Source organism: Pelophylax lessonae, assembly GCF_965119305.1.
Source record: "Pelophylax lessonae genome assembly, chromosome: 9".
NCBI classification, from domain to species: domain Eukaryota; kingdom Metazoa; phylum Chordata; class Amphibia; order Anura; family Ranidae; genus Pelophylax; species Pelophylax lessonae.
This window is the reverse complement of record NC_138776.1, coordinates 262,133,830-262,154,380: the sequence shown is the minus strand read 5'-3', so window position 1 is coordinate 262,154,380 and position 20,551 is coordinate 262,133,830. Positions and strand designations below refer to the sequence as shown.

The 20,551-nt window shown below is 46.3% G+C and overlaps 2 protein-coding genes across 2 annotated transcripts in view; one reads left to right on the top strand and one right to left on the bottom strand.

Annotated features, from left to right (window-relative positions):
- Window positions 1-10,663, top strand: part of LOC309564421 (uncharacterized protein) — a 224,655-nt gene extending 213,992 nt beyond the window's left edge. The window contains 1 exon segment of the mRNA XM_082269051.1: window positions 9,898-10,663. Coding sequence (XP_082125177.1) covers window positions 9,898-10,598 — 701 coding nt within the window. The 3' untranslated portion in view covers window positions 10,599-10,663.
- The window catches only part of LOC309562909 (gastrula zinc finger protein XlCGF66.1-like), a 471,303-nt gene that overhangs the window by 50,107 nt on the left and 400,645 nt on the right, over window positions 1-20,551 (bottom strand). The window lies entirely within an intron of this gene.

Below are 20,551 nucleotides of genomic sequence, written 5' to 3'. Positions count from 1 at the left end.
GAGACCCGCCGTTTGTACCTCCTCGCCTGCCCTGTGCTAGACTGGTTGCTAGAATCGCCAGCCGAGTGGCGTCTAGCAACCAGTGACGTCACGGTCCCGAGAGGAACACAAGGCTGAGAAGAGGACCCAGCATGCAGAGAAGAGGAGGATCTTTCTTGTCCTCCTCAGCGCCTGTTACTGACTCTCTGGCTCCACCCACCTCCTCCCTCCATCTTCTACTGTATGGCCGCTGCGGATAGGAAGGACAGGAGCAGAACCAGAGTCAACCTGCTATCTGTGGGGAGCAGTGAGTGACAACATATTATGTGTTATATAGTGCATCATTGTTTCCCTATACTTAGCTACCCCCTGGCACTATACCTGTATAATTCAGCTATGGGACAGGAATATAGTGCCAGGAGCATCTATATACAGGCTGTGGGAAGGGGGGAGTCGTTTTCGGCCAAGGGCATCCCGAATTTTCGGTTTCTGTTTCAGCCCAGAATTTTCAAACAGGAAGTTATGTCAGGTATAAATAGAAAATTCCAGGTCTATGGCGCTAGCTGTCCTATCTGTGGTTACTGCTCCCAGCTCCACCTCCTTTCCTCCTGGGGACTTGCCTGGCAGTGTTCTCCCACTGTCCTCTCTTTTCTCCCATGCCTCCTGGCTAGGACACCACCGTGTGTCTTGAAGAGGGTCCTGTCTGCACCCAAGTCCAGGCCCAATGTCACCCCCCCAGACTGGGGAGCTCCCTCTTAGGCCACAACAGCCTAACACTCCATCTCCAGCTTCCACCTGAACTCCAACCCGAGCTGGGCTGACCCTGAGTTTTTGAGGGGGCCTGGCCCCTGCCAACCCTCTGTTGGGGATTGTCAGGGCCCTCCGAACACTCCAGCTAGCTCCCCCCAGACCCCTACCAGACTGCTTCTGGAATCTTCTCCCAGTTTCCAAAATGCAGGGGGAGTCACCAGAAAAGCTGCTGATGAGTCATCCAGCCTACCGGAATCATTCACCCGAGCTCCAAAAAAAAAAAAAAACACACAGGCTTGGCTGGCAGCCAAGTCTGAAAATGTACCTACTCTAACGCAACAAAAATCGTATCACTTGCACTCTAGCAACGCTAGGGGGTGCTTCAAATGCAATGATCCCTTACACTGGTGATCAATGGAAGAAGGACCTCCTTATATCAGCTTTTATGGTAGTGCTCCTTTATATTGGTGACCAATGGGAGAAGGACCTCCTTATTTCAGTTTTCATTGTAGTGGTCCCTCACATTGGTGACCAATGGTAGAAGGGCCTCCTTATATAGGTTTTCATTGTCATGGTCCCTTACATTGGTGACCAATGAGAGAAGGACCTTCTTATATCAGTATTCATGGTAGTACTCCCTTACATTGACGACCAATAGGAGAAGGACCTCCTTATATCAGATTTTATTGTAGTGGTCCCTTACATTGGTGACCAACCTTATATCAGTAGTTAGTGGGAGAAGGACATTTTCCCATTGTCATCAGTGGGAAGATTGCTGCCCTTACAGATCTTTAATGCCAGTTGTTACTAAGAGATAGAAAATGTTGATTTGTCAGAGAACCCCTAGAAACCTTTGGAGGAACCCTGGCTGAGAGAGGCTGGATTAGGCAGTAATATATCTCTATCCCCCTTGGTGGGAGTGGAGATGACACCATCTATAAGGATATACAGTACATACATATATATATATATATATATATATATATACAGCACAAGGCTTTGTTTACACTACAAAATGTTTCTCTGGGCTGCAGTTCCGCTGAGCTCCACAAGGTGTTGATCTCAACTCTATCCAGACAGGAAGTCTCTATGGAAGACAGGAAGTGATGTCAGGTACAGACAGGAAGTGATGTAGGAGTACAAATAGGAAGTTCCGGAGTCTGGAGGAAGTAGAAAGGAGACATTGCTGGAACTGGCAGCAGAGGAGGTAATAAGATATTATTTTATATTTACAACCAGTAACCCCCCCCCCCCCCCCCCCGTCATGTTCCGTCCTCTTCCTCCATAGTCACTGTGACGTCTTTTATCTCCAACAGATGATGAAACACACATATATAGTGTGGAAACGTAGATTAACCCCATTCATAGTCAGAACTTTTCTCCACTTAGGGGGCCGGAACATTTCCTTCATTTTGGAGATAATTTCTAGTAATATCGTCCTCTAAAAAAACATCACTGACAATAAATAGACAAGACAATGACCATACATGGCCTACAAGGGGCAAATATGACCGCAAATGGGCAATCTTTACAATATTCAGCCAACACAATGATGGAGTGTTGGGGTCGGGAGTATGGAGCCCCTTACATTGCTGGTCAGGAGGAAGAAAACATTCATTAGCCTGCCATGAAGAATGTCTCATCATTGGTGTCGGAGGAAGGAAAATACTGAGGAAAGTAGAGGAGCTGAGGGGGGGGGGGGGGGTATGGAGGCTGAAGGACTTTGGGACCCTTGAGGAAGTAGTGGTGTTGAAGGGCTCAGGGGGTAGTGGTGTTGAAGGACTCTTGGCCCTTGATAGGGACAGCAGGGCTCTAAGAAAAAATTAGACTGTAGGACTCGGGGACTCCAAGGGAGGTAGGGGGGCTCTTGGTCTGTGATGATCCTCTCATCTGCACTTACCTTACAGAACTCCTGCAAGGAAAGTTCCTTAACCACTTGCCAACCGCCGCACGACTATTTTCTGCAGCGGTCAGCCCCTCACAGGCAAAGCGACGTAGTACTACGTCGCTAGCCTGTGAGGGTCTCAGGAGCGAGCGCGTGCCGCCGGAGGTGCGCTCCCGCGCGTTCACGGACCCCCCCGCGCGTGTGACCGGCGGACCCGATCGTCCGCCGGTCACTCGCGATAGTCAGTGGAGAGGGAGAAAGGCAGGCGGCTGATGTAAACAAAGCCGATGTCACTCTCCCCTGTGTAGGAATAGTGATCATACGGTTCTACTATGTAGGACCGTTGATCACGGTTCCTAAACCTCAAGCCACAGCCAATCACAGTTAGAATCATGCCCCTAGGGACACACACAGCCCCTCCCTCTAAAAAAAAGTTAACCCCTTCACTGCCAGTGTAATTTTACAGTAACAGTGCATATTTATAGCACTGATTACTGTAGTAATGTCACTGGTAACCCCAAAAGTGTCAAAAATGTCAGTCAAGGGTCCGATCTGTTCGCCGCAATGTCCCAGTACAGCAAAAAAAGTCGCAGATCGCCGCCATTACGCATTAAAAAAAATGACAAAAATCTTTCCCTTTGTTAGTAAACGCGATAACTTTTCCTCAAACGAATCAAAATACGCTTTTTGCGATTTTTTTTTTTTACCAAACATATGTAGCATAAAACAAATTGGCCGAAAATGTTAAAAAATTTTGATTTTTACTTTTTTTTGGGGGGGAATTTCATATACCGTAAAAAAATGTGAAAAATATTGTTATTTTTGCAAAATTGTCGCTCTTTTTTTGTTTATAGCGCATGATCAAAAAATCGCACAGGTGATCAAATACCACCAAAAGAAAGCTCTGTTTGTGGGAAAAAAAGGACGTCAAATTCGTTTAGGTACAGCTTCGCACGACCGCGCAATTGTCCGTTAAAGTCACGCAGTGCCGAATCGCAAAATAGGCCCTGGTCAGGAAGGGGGTAAAATATTCCGGGGCTTAAGTGGTTAATACCAACTGGAATGAAGAAGGACAGTCCTTTACACCTCGCTGGGCACTCCTACTTTGAGGAGGTCTGCTTGAACAGCATTACCTAACGTGTGTCCAGAGATCAGTGCTGTGCTTCAGGGCAGGCAGTCCAATACCTTCCCATGACACAGGATCTGGCAGTACCCGGTGCTGAAATTCAGAGCCCCTGGAATCCAATATCACTCTGTACAATGTCCTGAATATTACAGTATACTTGTCAACCAAGAGAACAAACTCACCCCCTACTGTCCTCCTTCTACCCATACTGGGCTGCCATTGGTGCCAAGAGAAAAGAATCCTTCCCTATAGCTCTCTCTACTTCACCAGCAGCATCTTCCTGCTATCTAATCCAATCCCTTCTCTTACTGCAGAGAGTGACAGTGACATCACTCCTATCAGTTAGCCGACTGATGGAGATTGGAGCCTTCTAGACTGAGTTCTGGCAATCATCTTGATTAGCTGGCAACTCTGGTGAGAAGTCAGCAAGTTCCCCTTCCTGGACATCATGATGACCCTACATTGTCCTCACATTACTGCTTCAGAGCAAGACAAGTCAAAAGAAGGATTATATTTATCATTCCTTGTCTGCAGATCTAAAACTAATCAAAACCAGTTTAGAAACCAAACAAACCCAACATGGAAAAGGGAATTTCTAATAGAGCAGGCCAAGAGGGTTCTGGGACCTTGAAAATGTAAAAAACATTAAACAGCCCAAACGAAATATGTTCCCATGGGGGTAGTAGTCCTAAAGCAGTCCTTCAGCCATTTTTTCTCCTTTCTTTTAATGAAACCTTCACCCCTTGCTGTGCAATCATTGAGAATAAAAAACGTAATTTTGTGAAATTACTTTTTTTTTTATCTACTTCTTCTTGCCCTGCCTGTAAAACGCCTAGGCTAATGACATCGTTTCCGGCATTTGCACTGACTCCTGGGAGATAAATGTCAGCTATCCCAGCAGTGCTTTTTTTTTCCCCCTCGCACTCTTGGGAGAGTTTGCTGAGGAGAGTGGAGCAGGGCTCGGGGGAGTGACTCTATCTGTATCTATTGCGCAGGCGTGGCCGTGCCGAGCCCTTCATGTGCAAGCGCTTCCAGACCTCTGTGTACATGTTATTATAGCAGCCACAATGGAAGTTGGCTGCCGTTGCTATAGTAACTAGTGGTGCACTGAAATTTCGGCAACCAAAATTTTCGGCCTAAAATGGGCCTATCCCTTTTCCGCCCGAAACGGGTCATATATGCCGAAAAACGAAAATGAATGGCCGCTGCAGCAGCAGCATTCACTTTAACTTAAATGGTGCATGACGGGCCGCGGCCGGCTCCCGAGACCCGCCGTTTGTACCTCCTCGTCTGCCCTGTGCTAGACTGGTTGCTAGAAACTCCAACCGAGTGGCCTCTAGCAACCAGTGACGTCATGGTCCTGAGAGGAACGCAAGGCCGAGAAGAGGACCCAGCATGCAGAGAAGAGGAGGATCTTTCTCGTCCTCCTCCGCGCCTATTACTGACTCTCCGGCTCCACCCACCTCCTCCCTCCATCTTCTACTGTATGGCCGTTGCGGATAGGAAGGACAGGAGCAGAACCAGAGTCAACCTGCTATCTGTGGGGAGCAGTGAGTGACAACATATTATGTGTTATAAAGTGCATCATTGTTTCCCTATACTTAGCTACCCCCAGGCACTATACGTGTATAATACAGCTATGGGACAGGAAGCATCTATATACAGGCTGTGGGGGAAAAAAGTCATTTTCGTTTTTCGGCCAAGGGCATCCTGAATTTTCGGTTTCTGTTTCGGCCCAGAATTTTCATTTTGGTGCATCCCTAATAGTAACCTATCCATGTCAGAAGGGAAACAGCTTTTCTGCTGCGCATGCGTGAGATTTACTAGGCCGGCGATGCGGAGCAGTCGGCATTATTCCAGGAAGACTCCGGCTTGGGCTTCATTTGCCCTCACAAGAAATGGCCTCTCTCAACACCAGAGAGAGCGATAAATAAAAAAGGATCTAGACACAGAAAGAGTAAGCTGGCATTCACTACCATTGACAAATTATGATGTATAATAATTAATCTGCATACTCAGGATTCAGTTACCTTGACTAGTTCCTCTTTAAGCGTACCGCAACCCTCCTATTCCCTTCCTCACATTCTCATCCTATTATTGTGTGACCAATACCATCCAAATAATTTTTACTTTCATTTCCGAAAGTTATCCGTCTAGAAGGAAACCTGTATAGATCAAATGACGGCACCAATGAGGATGGAGGAGGACTGGAGTCACATGACTGAGAAGATCCTAAACCTTACCCTAGAGATCATCTACCTGCTGACCGGAGAGGTGAGGAGGATTCTGGGAGGTCACATGACATCACTCTTATCTCTAGTAATAAAACACAGACCTGACCAGAGAGGTGAGGAGGATTCTGGGAGGTCACATGACATCACTCTTATCTCTATTATTAAAACACAGACCTGACCAGAGAGGTGAGGAGGATTCTGGGAGGTCACATGACATCACTCTTATCTCAATTAATAAAACACAGACCTGACCAGAGAGGTGAGGAGGATTCTGGGATTCTAACATGATATTCTTATTGTTTTTTCAATACAGAATTTTCCTCTGAAGTCAGGTAATAATATCACCATCACAGTGCCTCCATGTGACTCCCTAAAACCTGAAAGACACAACATGCAGAAGATTCTAGAAGTCACCAACAAGATCACGGAGCTGCTGACAGGAGAGGTGAGCGGTGCTGGGAATTCTGGGACATTATCCAGTAACAGACAAGGGATGTGTCTGGATGGTGACTGTATCATTGTGTGTGTCAGGTTCCTATAAGGTGTCAGGATGTCACTGTCTATTTCTCCATGGAGGAGTGGGAGTATTTAGAAGGACACAAGGATCTCTACAAGGACGTCATGATGGAGAATCAGCCGCCCCTCACATCACCGGGTAAGAGGAGACTTTATTGTAAAGGAGAGAGCAGTACGGAGGCTCCACCTAGATCCCCCATCATCTGATAAACACATAGAAACAATGTATTCAGTCAGTGTGTGTGTTTCCTACAGATGCATCCAGTAATGGGAACCCACCAGAGAGATGTCCCCGTCCTCTGTATTCCCGGGATTCCACACAGGAAGATCACACCATCCCCCACCATCATCAGGTAGATGAGTAACAATCACTGGTAGTAGCATTAGGATCTGTACATTATCTGCATTATTACAATTGATGTCATTATTATTGTGTATTCAGAGTGGAAACCTGAGAGATTCTAAAGCTGAGGTTAAATCAGAAGAAGAAGAGACGTATGTGAGAAATGATCAGCAGTCTATGGGGGAAGATGGAAAAATGGGGACAGTTATAGAGGAGGACACTCCTACAGAGATCAGCACAGGTGGGTCATTAACACTAAATACATTCCTCCACCCATACTGCTCACTGATTGGTCCAGAGTAGGGGAAGGACTAGGTGATTTCAGCCTGTAATATCCTGGTCACTTTCCTGAGTTGTTTCCTGTCCTGTATTCCTCTTGGATAATGTTCCTTCTTTGTACTGTATACACAATTTATGTATCTAGACTGGATCTATGTCGATTTTGGGGTGCAGCTGGCAGGAAAATGTTGATTTTCACCAAAGGCGTTGCTCAACCTAGGCACCTGGGGCAAGGGCCATGGGTCTTGGGTTTTGTAGGATAAGGGGAGATTTTAAGACGGGTCCACCTAAATACAGGGCCAGAACATTTTCTTAATTTTGGACCTAAATTATACTAATGTGGTCCTCCAAACAAACAGTACTAACAAAAATGATTTGATTGGAGCACAGACTTTTACATATTGATAATAATGTGATAACATCCTCCAACTTTGGAACCTTAAACAGAAAAAGTGATAATGAGGGAGGAGTCAAAAATCCAATGATGGTGGTCTTCAGGATCAGTCCAGTTTTCATCTTGGTTGTCCCCCCCCCCCCCCATCCTCACTCTCTGACCTCTGGTGGGGCTCAGCCCTGCTGTTTTTCACGAATGGACTAAATAAGAAGTGCAGCAGTATTTCTTGTGTTGGGAAGATGGCAATGAGTGATAGAGGGGGTGGGGACACTCGTCCTATAATCCCCTCATCTCTGTCACTCCTATAAAAGACAGCTCTGATTGGTTAATAAGGCTCCATGTACACGGGACGTTGTTAAAGTGGAGTTCCACCCTATTTTTATACTTACCTCCATCTTCTCGCTCCGGGTCACCTGAAAAAGAAATGGATAATCGCATATTTTTTTTTTTTTTACTTACCTCGTAGCGAAGAAAAAATACTTACCTTACTTCCTTCTTCCTCCTTCCTCGGCCGCGGCCCGTCGTCACTTCCTGGGTCTGCAATGATTCCTGGGAGCTGAACGTCATAGCTCCCAGGAATCATTGCGCCTGCACCGGCCCCGACGTCAGTTCCGGGTCGCGCGCGTCATCCCCTTCTAAACAGCTTCTGGGCATGCCCAGAAGCTGTAGAGGGATGACGCGCGCGACCCGGAAGTGACGTCGGGGCCGGCGCAGAGCATCGTGGGACCAAAGAAGGCGGAAGAAGACGCCGAAGGGGATCTCGCTGGCTTCAAGCTGCCCACATCTGAGATGGCAGCGCTGGACAAGACGTTTGCAAGGTAAGTATTTGTCCTAACAGGTAAGTGCAACCCGGGACAGATCAGAGGCTAGCCATTGTGGAATGCACTAGCCCTGACTGTCCCGGGGGTATTAAAAAAAAAAAAAAAAAAATCCAGGGTGGAACTCCGCTTTAAAAGTCCCTTTTGAATGCTGTAATTTTTAGGACGTTTGAAACGTCCGTTAGGTCGCGTTTGTACCCGCGTTTATCGGGCGTTTGTGTTTAGAACCGTTCCTAGAGGTCAAAAAAATTATTCCACTTTAAAATGGAAAAACGCGAACGCTAAACGCGGGTCATCGCGTTCGGTCGCGTTTTTGCGTTTGAAACGCCCAGAAACACACGTTCGAACGCAAATAATTGCGTTCTAAAAAACATCCCTGAACGCAACTGCCTGCAAATGACTGTAAACGACCATGTGTACATGGACAGATAAGATAACATGGAGCTGCGTTCAGGGGCTTCTGAAAAAAACGCCCAACTGCTCCTAAACGGCCATTTCCAACGTCCCGTGTACATGGAGCCTAACCCAAAAATCAAAAGATATTTCTTGTTTTTTTTCCTCACTCTCTAACTAAGGTCCATGAATAAAGAAATGAACTTGTAGGTGATTCAGAGGAGCCAATTACTAGTTACCTTGAGGGTGTCGCCCAAATAACCAAACTGGATTGCAAGCTAACACCGTATAAGTTATTTCATCAAACCTACCAAATGATACAAACGGAATAAGTCAAAAATATAGGAAAGAAATTAACTGGTAGGAGATCAGAGGACCCATTTACTAGTTACCATGAGGGTGGAATTGTAAGATCCTCAGAGACAAAGCTGCCTGATGTGGGCGGAGTCCTGGTTTAGGAGAACCAATGTGCTCATGTCTAGTAATAATCTTTTTATTTCTATTTTAGTACATGGACGGGAGATGAGGAAAACCTCAGAGGATTGTCTCACTTTGTCTCCAGACTGTAAAGTAGAAGATGAGGACATCACACAGTATAGTCCAGGAGAAAACCCGGCTACCTCAAATGTCCATCCGGCACCACACAGTGTAGATGGACCATCGTATTCCTCTTATCCTGAGGAACCTCAGACTGTGAGGGACGGTGCCGGACCATCGTATTCCTCTTATCCTGAGGAACCTCAGACTGTGAGGGACAGTGCCGGACCATCGTATTCCTCCTATCCTGAGGAACCTCAGACTGTGAGGGACGGTGCCGGACCATCGTATTCCTCTTATCCTGAGGAACCTCAGACTGTGAGGGACAGTGGGGGACCATCGTATTCCTCTTATCCTGAGGAACCTCAGACTGTGAGGGACGGTGCTAGACCATCGTATTCCTCTTATCCTGAGGAACCTCAGACTGTGAGGGACAGTGCCGGACCATCGTATTCCTCCTATCCTGAGGAACCTCAGACTGTGAAGGACGGTGCCGGACCATCGTATTTCTCTTATTCTGAGGAACCTCAGACTGTGAGGGACAGTGCTGTCCTTCCAACAGAGAAGAGGTTTTCCTGTACTGAGTGCGGGAAGTGTTTTCGTTTCAAATGCAGTTTCAAAGTGCATAAAAGAATCCACACAGGTGAGAAGCCACATACCTGCCCTGAGTGTGGGAAATGTTTTTCAGAGAAGTCCAACCTTAACAAACATCGGAGACTGCACACAGGTGAGAGGCCGTTTTCCTGTCCTGTGTGTGAGAAATCTTTTGCAAAAAGATCGAATTTAGTCAAACATCAGAGGTCTCACACGGGGGAAAAACCGCATTTCTGTTCTGAGTGCGGGAAATGTTTTTCCCAGAAGTCCAATCTCTTAGTACATCAAAGGTCTCACACGGGTGAGAGGCTTTATTCCTGTTCTGAGTGCGGGAAATGTTTTGTAGAAAAAGCAGATCTTGTCAAACATCAGAGGTCTCACACGGGGGAAAAACCATATTTCTGTTCTGAGTGCGGGAAATGTTATTCACAGAGGTCCAATCTTATCATACATCAAAGGTCTCACACGGGTGAGAGGCCTTTTTCCTGTCCTGAGTGTGGGAAATGTTATGTAAGAGGAGCAGACCTCGTCATACATCAGAGGTCTCACACGGGGGAAAAGCCATATTCCTGTCCTGAGTGCAGGAAAGGTTTTTCAGATAAGTCACACCTTTATAGACATCAGAGGTCTCACACGGGGGAGAAGCCATTCTCCTGTCCTGATTGCGGGAAATGTTTTTCACAGAAGTCCCATCTTTACACACATCAGAGATCACACACAAAGCAGAAGCCGTATTCCTGTCCCGAGTGAGGGAATTGATCCTCACTGAAGTCCTGTCTTCCCGTACATCAGGGGTCCCACACAACTCTCGAGGTGTATTAGTGCCTTGAGTGCAGAAAATGTCTTCTATATGAATGTTGCTGGACATGTGGGGAAGAAGCACACCCTGATATACACCTCAGATATACTCCATGGCTGATCTTCATCGTGTAAGAAACCCTTCATAAGGAGATCAGAGATCACCAAAGACATGGATGAAGTGTTGTCCCGTGTTGGCCATTAATAGCAGGAGAAAAATAAAAATGGAGTCCTTACCTTTCATTGGCTGAGTACATTTTGGGGTGGAAGCTTTCACAAGCACTTCGAGGTCTGTTTTTTTTTAAATGTTTGATTGAATGTGACCAGCCGTGACAAATGTTGGTTGTATTTTATTTCATACAGTGATTTCCTATGATCATTGGTTCCATCTAGTGTCCATATCGTGGTATTGCAAATGATGAAGATATTTCAGAAAAAATACCTCATTATACCCTCTAGTTTTCCTGTGGCCACAATGTTATGTACAGTAAGGAGCTGCCGTATGTTAGCGTTCAGGAGGGTGGTCGGGCCGCCGTTTTTACCGCTTCCAACCTCATGTGTGATCAAGCCCCTAAATGTCAGGACACGTTTATTCAAAACAAGAAATTCGTCTCCATGCAATTTATTTTCATTGTTAATTGTATTGCTATGTTTGCTGTTTCCTTATGTTTTTACAACATTCTTGTTGAAGGGAAAATCATAATAAAATTATCTATTAAATTAAAATAAAAATGTGTATACCGGAGCAATGATGGGAAATCTTCAGTTTCCTGTATATGCGATGCGTTAAAAAAATTCTTTACAGATCATCAGTTTATTGTTAACCATAAATAATGGCCCAGAGGGCAGTGGGTCAGAAATATATCATATACAGCCCAGGGTACAGAGTGCAGTGGTCAGGATTATGTCATATAAAGCCCAGGGTACAGAGTGCAGTGGTCAGGAGTATATCACAGGGTACAGAGTGCGGTGGTCAGTAGTATATCATATACAGCCCAGGGTACAGAGTGCAGTGGTCAGGAGAATGTCATATACAACCCAGGGTACAGAGTGCAGTGGTCAGGAGTAGATCATATACAGCCCAGGGTACAGAGTGCAGTGGTCAGGAGTATATCATATACAGCCCAGGGTACAGAGTGCGGTGGTCAGGAGTATATTATATACAGCCCAGAGTACAGAGTGCAGTGGTCAGGAGTATGCCATATACATACCAGGGTACAGAGTGCAGTGGTCAGGAGTATGTCATATACAGCCCAGGGTACAGAGTGCAGTGGTCAGGAGTATGTCATATACAGCCCAGGGTACAGAGTGCAGTGGTCAGGAGTATATCATATACAACCCAAGGTCCAGAGAGCAGTAGTAGAGTACATCAAACAGATCCTAAGGTACGGAGTTACAGTGATCAGGAGTATAACATATACAGCCCAGGATAACCTTCAACCAGAGAAGGCGGGAATAGTGCAGTAACCACCTTGGCACCGACTAAAGCTGTTACCACGACAGAAGGTGGTGTGCCCACTTCCTGTGGGAGCTTGAAAAAGATTGCAAGGATCTACTGTCATGGTTGAACCCAGATTGATATAGATACACGTTGATCAGGTCTTCACCAGACTGACACAATACGGACTTAACCAAGTGCCACCGTAAGCAGAATCGTATACAGTACTTGAGCAATGTTGTAGAGGGTGGAGTGTGTTAATTCGGCTAAAATCCAAGCAGTACAGGAATGGCCAGTTCCAAAAACAGTGACAGAACTTCACTCTTTTCCGGGACTGGTAGGATACTACCAGCATTTCATTCCCAATTTTTTCCAGATTGTCACTCCTCTCACACAATTGTGTGGGCATTACACTCAACAGAAAAGCAAGTCATCACCTCCCATTCAGGCCAACTGGCAATCTACCTAAACGGAGGCTTTTGACACCCTCAAGGAATTAACTACTGCTCCCTTTCTGGCATATGCTGACTACACCAAACCCTTCCCGTGTTTATACTGATGGTAGATTCCAGTGCATTATGGGCTGCACTTTCCCAAGAGCAGAATGGTGTTGAGCATTTTACTGCTTATGCTAGTCGTATTTTAAAACTGACAGACTACACCCACATAACTATCGTTCTTTCAAGTTGGAATTTTTGGTAATGGTCTTAGCCATAGCCAAGATGTTTGAAGTGGATATTTTTACCAACAACAACAACCCCAAAGTGGGAACATTAGAACAATACTAGCTTTCTTGTTTGCTCTGTTTCAACTACACGACTGTCCTGGGTTCGGACCAAGCAGGTTTTGGGAAACTTCAGGGAAATGTGCATGCTGAGTCTGTACCACGTTGAAATCAATAGGGACAGAACCAAAAATGTCAGTGGTCAGTGTAGTGGCCTCTTACATCAGTGACCAATGGGAGAAGGACTCTCTTATATCAGTGGCCAGTGTAGTAGTCCCTTACATTGGAGGCCAATGGCAGAATATCCCCCTTATATCAGTGGTCAGTGGGGTGGTCTCTCATATTGGTGACCAATGGGAGAAGGACCACCTTAAATCAGTCATCAGTATGGTGGTCCCTTACATTGGTGACCAATGGGAGAAGGAACCCTTTATGTCAGTGGTTAGTGTAGTGGTTGCTTTCATTGGTGACCAATGGAAGAAAGACCCCCTTATATCAGTGGTCAGTATAGTGGTCCATTACATTGGTGACCAATGTGACAAAGACCTCCTTATATCAGTGGTCTGTGTAGTGGTCCTTTACATTGGTGACCAATGGTATAAGGACCCCATTATGTTAGTGTAGTGGTCCCTTACATGGAAGAAGAACCCCCTCCTATCAATGGTCAGTGTGGTGGTCCCTTACATTTGTGACCAATGGCAGAATGACCACCTTCCATCAGTGAACAGTATGATGGTCCTTTACATTGGTGACCCATGGGAGAAGGACCCCCTTATGTCAGTGGTTAGTTTACTTGTCGCTTACATTAGTGACCAATTGGAGAAGGATCCCCTTATATCAGTGGTCAGTGTAGTGGTGCATTACATTGGTGACCAATGGAAGAAAGACCTCCTTATATCAGTGGTCATTGTAGTGATCCCTTACATTGGTGATCAACAGGAGAATGCCCCCCTTAACAGATCATTGATGCCACTTGTTACTGAGAGACAGAAATTGTTAATTTGTCAAGGAACCCCTAGAGAGTAGAGACCTTTGGAGGAGACCTGGCTGAGAAAGGCTGGACTAGGCAGTAATATATTCCTATCCCCCTTGGTGGGAGTGGAGATGACACCATATATAACGATATACAGTACATACACACACACGGCTCAAGGCCGTGTTCACACTATGAGACGTTTCTCAGGGTTGCAGTTCCTCTGAGCTCCACAAGGTGGTGATCTCCATTCTACGCAGACAGGAAGTCTCTATGGAAGACAGGAAGTGATGTCAGGTACAAACAGGAAGTTATGTCAGGTATAAAAAAAAAATCCAGGTCTATGGTGCTAGCTGTCCTATCTGTGGTTACTGCTCCCAGCACCACCTCCGCAGACCCTGCCAGCCCTCTTGGCTGCAGTTGCCTCTTTCTCCTGCCTGTGCCACCACAGTACTCCTGACTGATTGTGCATCCATCCTAGACTGCTCCATCACCAGTCCTCTTGGCTGTTCCTTTCCTCCTGGGGACTTGCCTGGCAGTGTTCTCCCACTGTCCTCTCTTTGCTCCCATGCCTCCTGGCTAGGACACCTCCGTGTGTCTTGAAGAGGGTCCTGTCTGCACCCAAGTCCAGGCCCAAGGTCACCCCCCCCCCCCCCGCCAGACTGGGGAGCTCCCAGAACAGCCTAACACTCCATCTCCAGCTTCCACCCGAACTCCAACCCGAGCTGGGCTGACTCTGAGTTTTTGAGGGGGGCTGCCCCCTGACAACCCTCTGTTGGGGATTGTCAGGGCCCTCCGAACACTCCAGCTAGCTCCTCCCAGACTGCTTCTGGAATCTTCTCCCAGTTTCCAAAATGCAGGGGAAGTCACCAGAAAAGCTGCTGATGAGTCATCCAGCCTACCTGAATCACTCAACCGACCCCCCAAAGTCTGAAAATTTACCTACACTAACGCAACAAAAATCGTATCACTTGCACTCTAGCAACGCTAGGGGGTGCTTCAAATGCAATGGTCCCTTACACTGGTGATCAATGGAATAAGGACCTCCTTATACCAGCTTTTATGGTAGTGCTCCCTTATATTGGTGACCAATGGGAGAAGGACCTCCTTATATAGGTTTTCATTGTCATGGTCCCTTACATTGGTGACCAATGAGAGAAGGACCTTCTTATATCAGTATTCATGGTAGTACTCCCTTACATTGGCGACCAATAGGAGAAGGACCTCCTTATATCAGATTTCAATGTAGTGGTCCCTTACATTGGTGACCAACTTTATATCAGAGGTTAGTGCTCCCCTTACAGATCTTTAATGCCAGTTGTTACTGAGAGATAGAAAATGTTGATTTGTCAGAGAACCCCTAGAAACCTTTGGAGGAACCCTGGCTGAGAGAGGCTGGATTAGGTATATATCTCTATCCCCCTTGGTGGGAGTGGAGATGACACCATCTATAACAGGGGTGGGGAACCTGCGGCCCGCAAAGTCATCTGATCCGGCCCCCTGTGCTAGGATGACCATACGTCCCCGGACTGAGGATACTGTCCCCGCTTTGCATAGCCGATCCTGGGCGGGGGCGCCCAGGGCCAGAGCTACCATTGGGCTGCCTCCGGAGGGGAAGGGGAGGGCGAGCGCCTCCTGATTACAAAGAGCAGGGTTCTTCTGCTTACCCGAGCCGCTGTCATACGAAGTCACGCCTCCTACCTATGATAGACAGCACAGTGGTGACGTCTATCATATGAGTCGGTCCAGGAGGCGTGACTTCGTATGAGAGTGCCCGCGCCGGATAAGCAGAAGAACCCTGCTCTTTGTAATCAGGAGGCGCTCTAATTCCCGGGCACGAATCACTCTGCATTAAGGGAGCACTAATCACTATGCATTAAGGGGGGCACTAATCACTGTGCATTGATGGGGGCACTAATCACTGCATTGATGGGGGCCTTAATCACTCTGCATTAAGGGGGCACTAATCACTCTGCATTAAGGGGGGGCACTAATAACTCTGCCAGCCTGAGCCAGCAGTACCCAGAGCAGTACCAGCCTAAGGCAGCAGTACCAGCCAGCAGTACCCACAGTACCAGCCTGAGCCAGCAGTACCCACAGCATTACCAGCCAGCAGTACCAGCAAGCTGTACCCACCAGCAGTTCTTTTCAAAACTTACCACCACAAAGAGTCGACTGCGCTCCAGACTGAGCAACACAAACCTGGAAAACCAGTTGCCAGTAGCAACATCATTAATACCAGCTAACATCACACACCTCTCCAAAGAGAAGCAGTTACAGCCATCACATTAGGGGTGAGTTAATTAAATGTTTGACCAAATATAATAGGCACATTTTTAAGTTGATAATTTTGTACGGCCCCCAAATGATTTTATAAATACCCAAATGGCCCTTGGCAGAAAAAAGGTTCCCCACCCCTGATCTATAAGGATATACAGTACATATACACAAACAGCACACGGCTTTACACTACAAAATGTTTCTCGGGGCTGCAGTTCCTCTGAGCTCCACAAGATGGTGATCTCACTTTTATCCATACAGGAATTCTCTATGGAAGACAGGAAGTGATGTAAAAGTAGGAAGTACAAATAGGAAGTTCTGGAGGAAGTAGAGAGGAGACATTGCTGGAAGTGGCAGCAGAGGAGGTATTAAGATATTATTTTATATTTACACCCAGTAACCCCCCCCCCGTCATGTTCCGTCCTCTTCCTCCATAGTCACTGTGACATATTTTATCTCCAACAGATGATGATAAAACCTATATAGTGTGGAAACGTGGATTAATCCCTTCATAGTTAGAACTTTTCTCCACTTAGGGGGCCGGAACATTTCCTTCATTTTGAAGATAATTTCTAGTAATATCGTCCTCTAAACAAACATCACTGACAATAAATAGACCAGACAATGACCATACATGGCCTACAAGGGGCAAATATGACCCTACACAGGCAGCAAATGGGCAATCACTACAATATGCAGCCAACACAAAGATGGAGTGTTGGGGTCGGGGGTATGGAGCATGGAGCCCCTTACATTGCTGGTCAGGAGGAAGAAAACATTAATTAGCCTGCCATGAAGAAGTTCTCATCATTGGTGTCGGAGGAAGGAAAATACTGAGGGAAGTAGAGGAGCTGAGGGGTGGTATGGAGGCTGAAGGACTTTGGGACCCCTGTGGAAGTAGTGGTGTTGAAGGGCTCAGGGGGTAGTGGTGTTGAAGGACTCTTGGCCCTTGATAGGGACAGCAGGGCTTTTAGAGAAAATGAGACTGTAGGGCTCAGGGGGACTCCAAGGGAGGTAGGGGGGCTCTTGGTCTATGATGATCCTCCCATCTGCACTTACTTTACAGAACTCCTGCAAGGAAAGTTCCGTAATATCAACTGGAATGAAGAAGGACAGTCCTTTACACCTCGGTGGGCACTCCTACTTTGAGGAGGTCTGCTTGCACAGCATTACCTAACGTGTGTCCATAGGTCAGTGCTGTGCTTTCATTGAGAATAAAAAACGGAATTTGGTGGAATTACCTTTTTTTTATTCTACTTCTTCTTGCCCTGCCTGTAAAATACCTAGGGAGTGGAGCAGGGGTCGGGGGAGTGACTCTATCTGTATCTATTGCACAGGCGTGGCCAGGCCGAGCCCTTCATGCGCAAGCGCTTCCAGACCTCCGTGTACATGTTATTATAGCAGCCACAATGGAAGTTCGCTGCCGTTGCTATAGTAACTAGTGGTGCACTGAAATTTCGGCAACCAAAATTTTCAGCCTAAAATATGCCTATCCCATTTCCGCCGGAAACGGGTCATATATGCCGAAAATGAATGGCCGCTGCAGTAGCAGCATTCACTTTAACTTATATGGTGCGTGACCGGCCGCAGCCGGCTCCCGAGAGTGAGACCCGCCATTTGTACCTCCTTGCCTGCCCTGTGCTAGACTGGTTGCTAGAATCGCCAGCCGAGTGGCGTCTAGCAACCAGTGACATCACGGTCCCGAGAGGAACGCAAGGCCAAAAATAGGACCCAGCATGCAGAGAAGAGGAGGATCTTTCTTGTCCTCCTCCGCGCCTATTACTGACTCTCTGGCTCCAACCACCTCCTCCCTCCATCTACTGTATGACTGCTGTGGATAGGAAGGACAGGAGCAGAACCAGAGTCAACCTGCTATCTGTGGGGAGCAGTGAGTGACAACATATTATGTGTTATATAGTGCATCATTGTTTCCCTATACTTAGCTACCCCCTGGCACTATACCTGTATAATGGGACAGGAATACAGTGCCAGGAGCATCTATATACAGGCTGTGGGGGGAAAAAAGTAATTTTCAGTTTTCGGCCAAGGGCATCCTGAATTTTCGGTTTCTGTTTCAGCCCAGAATTTTCATTTCGGTGCATCCCTAATAGTAAGCTATCCATGACGGAAGGGAAGCAGCTTTTCTGCTGCGCATGCGTGAGATTTACTAGACCGGCGATGCGGAGCAGTCGGCCTTATCCCAGGGAGACTCCGGCTTGGGCTTAATTTGCCCTCACAAGAAATGGCCGCTCTTAACACCAAAGAGAGCGATAAATAAAAAAAGATCTAGACACAGAAAGAGTAAGCTGGCATTCACTACCATTGACAAATTATGATGTATAATAATTAATCTGCATACTCATGTTTTTTTTTTTAGGATCCAGTTACCTTGACTGCAGTTCCTCTTTAAGCGTACCGCAACCCTCCAATTCCCTTCCTCACATTCTCATCCTATTATTGTGTGACCAATACCATCCAAATAATTTTTACTTTCATTTCCCAAAGTTATCCGTCTACAAGGAGACCTGTATAGATCAAATGACGGCACCAATGAGGATGGAGGAGGACTGGAGTCACATGACTGAGAAGATCCTAAACCTTACCCTAGAGATCATCTACCTGCTGACCGGAGAGGTGAGGAGGATTCTGGGAGGTCACAGGACATCACTCTTATCTCTATTAATAAAACCCAGACCTGACAGGAGAGGTGAGGAGGATTCTGGGAGATCACATGACATCACTCTTATCTCTATTAATAAAACACAGACCTGACCGGAGAGGTGAGGAGGATTCTGGGAGATCACATGACATTACTCTTATCTCTATTAATAAAACCCAGACCTGACTGGAGAGGTGAGGAGGATTCCGGGATTCTAACATGATATTCTTATTGTTTTTTCAATACAGAATTTTCCTCTGAAGTCAGGTGATAATATCACCATCACAGTACCTCCATGTGACTCCCTAAAACCTGAAAGACACAACATGCAGGAGATTCTAGAAGTCACCAATAAGATGATGGGGCTGCTGACAGGAGAGGTGAGCGGTGCCGGGAATTCTGGGACATAATCCAGTAACAGACAAGGGGTGTGTCTGGATGGTGACTGTATCATTGTGTGTGTCAGGTTCCTATAAGGTGTCAGGATGTCACTGTCTATTTCTCCATGGAGGAGTGGGAGTATTTAGAAGGACACAAGGATCTCTACAAGGACGTCATGATGGAGAATCAGCCGCCCCTCACATCACCGGGTAAGAGGAGACTTTATTGTAAAGGAGAGAGCAGTATGGAGGGTCCACCTAGATCCCCCATCATCTGATAAACACATAGAAACAATGTATTCAGTCAGTGTGTGTGTTTCCTACAGATGGATCCAGTAATGGGAAGCCACCAGAGAGATGTCTCCGTCCTCTGTATTCCCGGGATTCCACACAGGAAGGTCACACCATTCCTCACCATCATCAGGTAGATGAGTAACAATCACTGGTAGTAGCATTAGGATCTGTACATTATCTGCATTATTACAATTGATGTCATTATTATTGTGTATTCAGAGTGGAAACCTGAGAGATTCTAAAGCTGAGGTTAAAGCAGAAGAAGAAGAGACGTATGTGAGAAATGATCAGCAGTCTATGGGGGAAGATGGAAAAATGGGGACAGTTATAGAGGAGGACACTCCTACAGAGATCAGCACAGGTGGGTCATTAACACTGAATACATTCCTCCACCCATACTGCTCACTGATTGGTCCAGGGTAGGGGAAGGACTAGGTGATTTCAGCCTGTAATATCCTGGTCAGTTTCCTGAGTTGTGTTTCCTGTCCTGTATTCCTCTTGGATAATATTCCTTCTTTGTACTGTATACACAATTTATGTATCTAGACTGGATCTATTGATTTTGGGGTGCAGCTGGCAGGAAAATGTTGATTTTCACCAAAGGCGTTGCTCAACCTAGGCACCTGGGGCAAAGGCCATGTCTTCTGCCTCATGCCTGGGTTTAGTAGGATAAGGGGAGATTTTAAGGAGGGTCCACCTATATACAGGGCCAGAACATTTTCTTCATTTTGGACCGAAATTATAATAATGTGGTCCTCCAAACAAACAGTACTAACAATAATGATTTGATTGGAGCACAGACTTTTACATATTGAAAATAATGTGATAACATCCTCCAACTTTGGAACCTTAAACAGAAAGTGATAATGAGGGAGGAGTCAATAATCCATTGATGGTGGTCTTCAGGATCAGTCCAGTCTTCATCTTGGTTGTTCTCCCCCCATCCTCACTCTCTGACCTCTGGTGGGGCTCAGCCCTGCTGTTATTCATGAATGGACTAAATAAGAAGTGCAGTATTTCTTGTGTTCGGAAGATGGCAATGAGTGATAGAGGGGGTGGGGACACTCGTCCTATAATCCCCTCATCTCTGTCACTCCTATAAAAGACAGTTCTGATTGGTTAATAACCCAAAAATTAAGACGTTTCTCGTTTTTTCC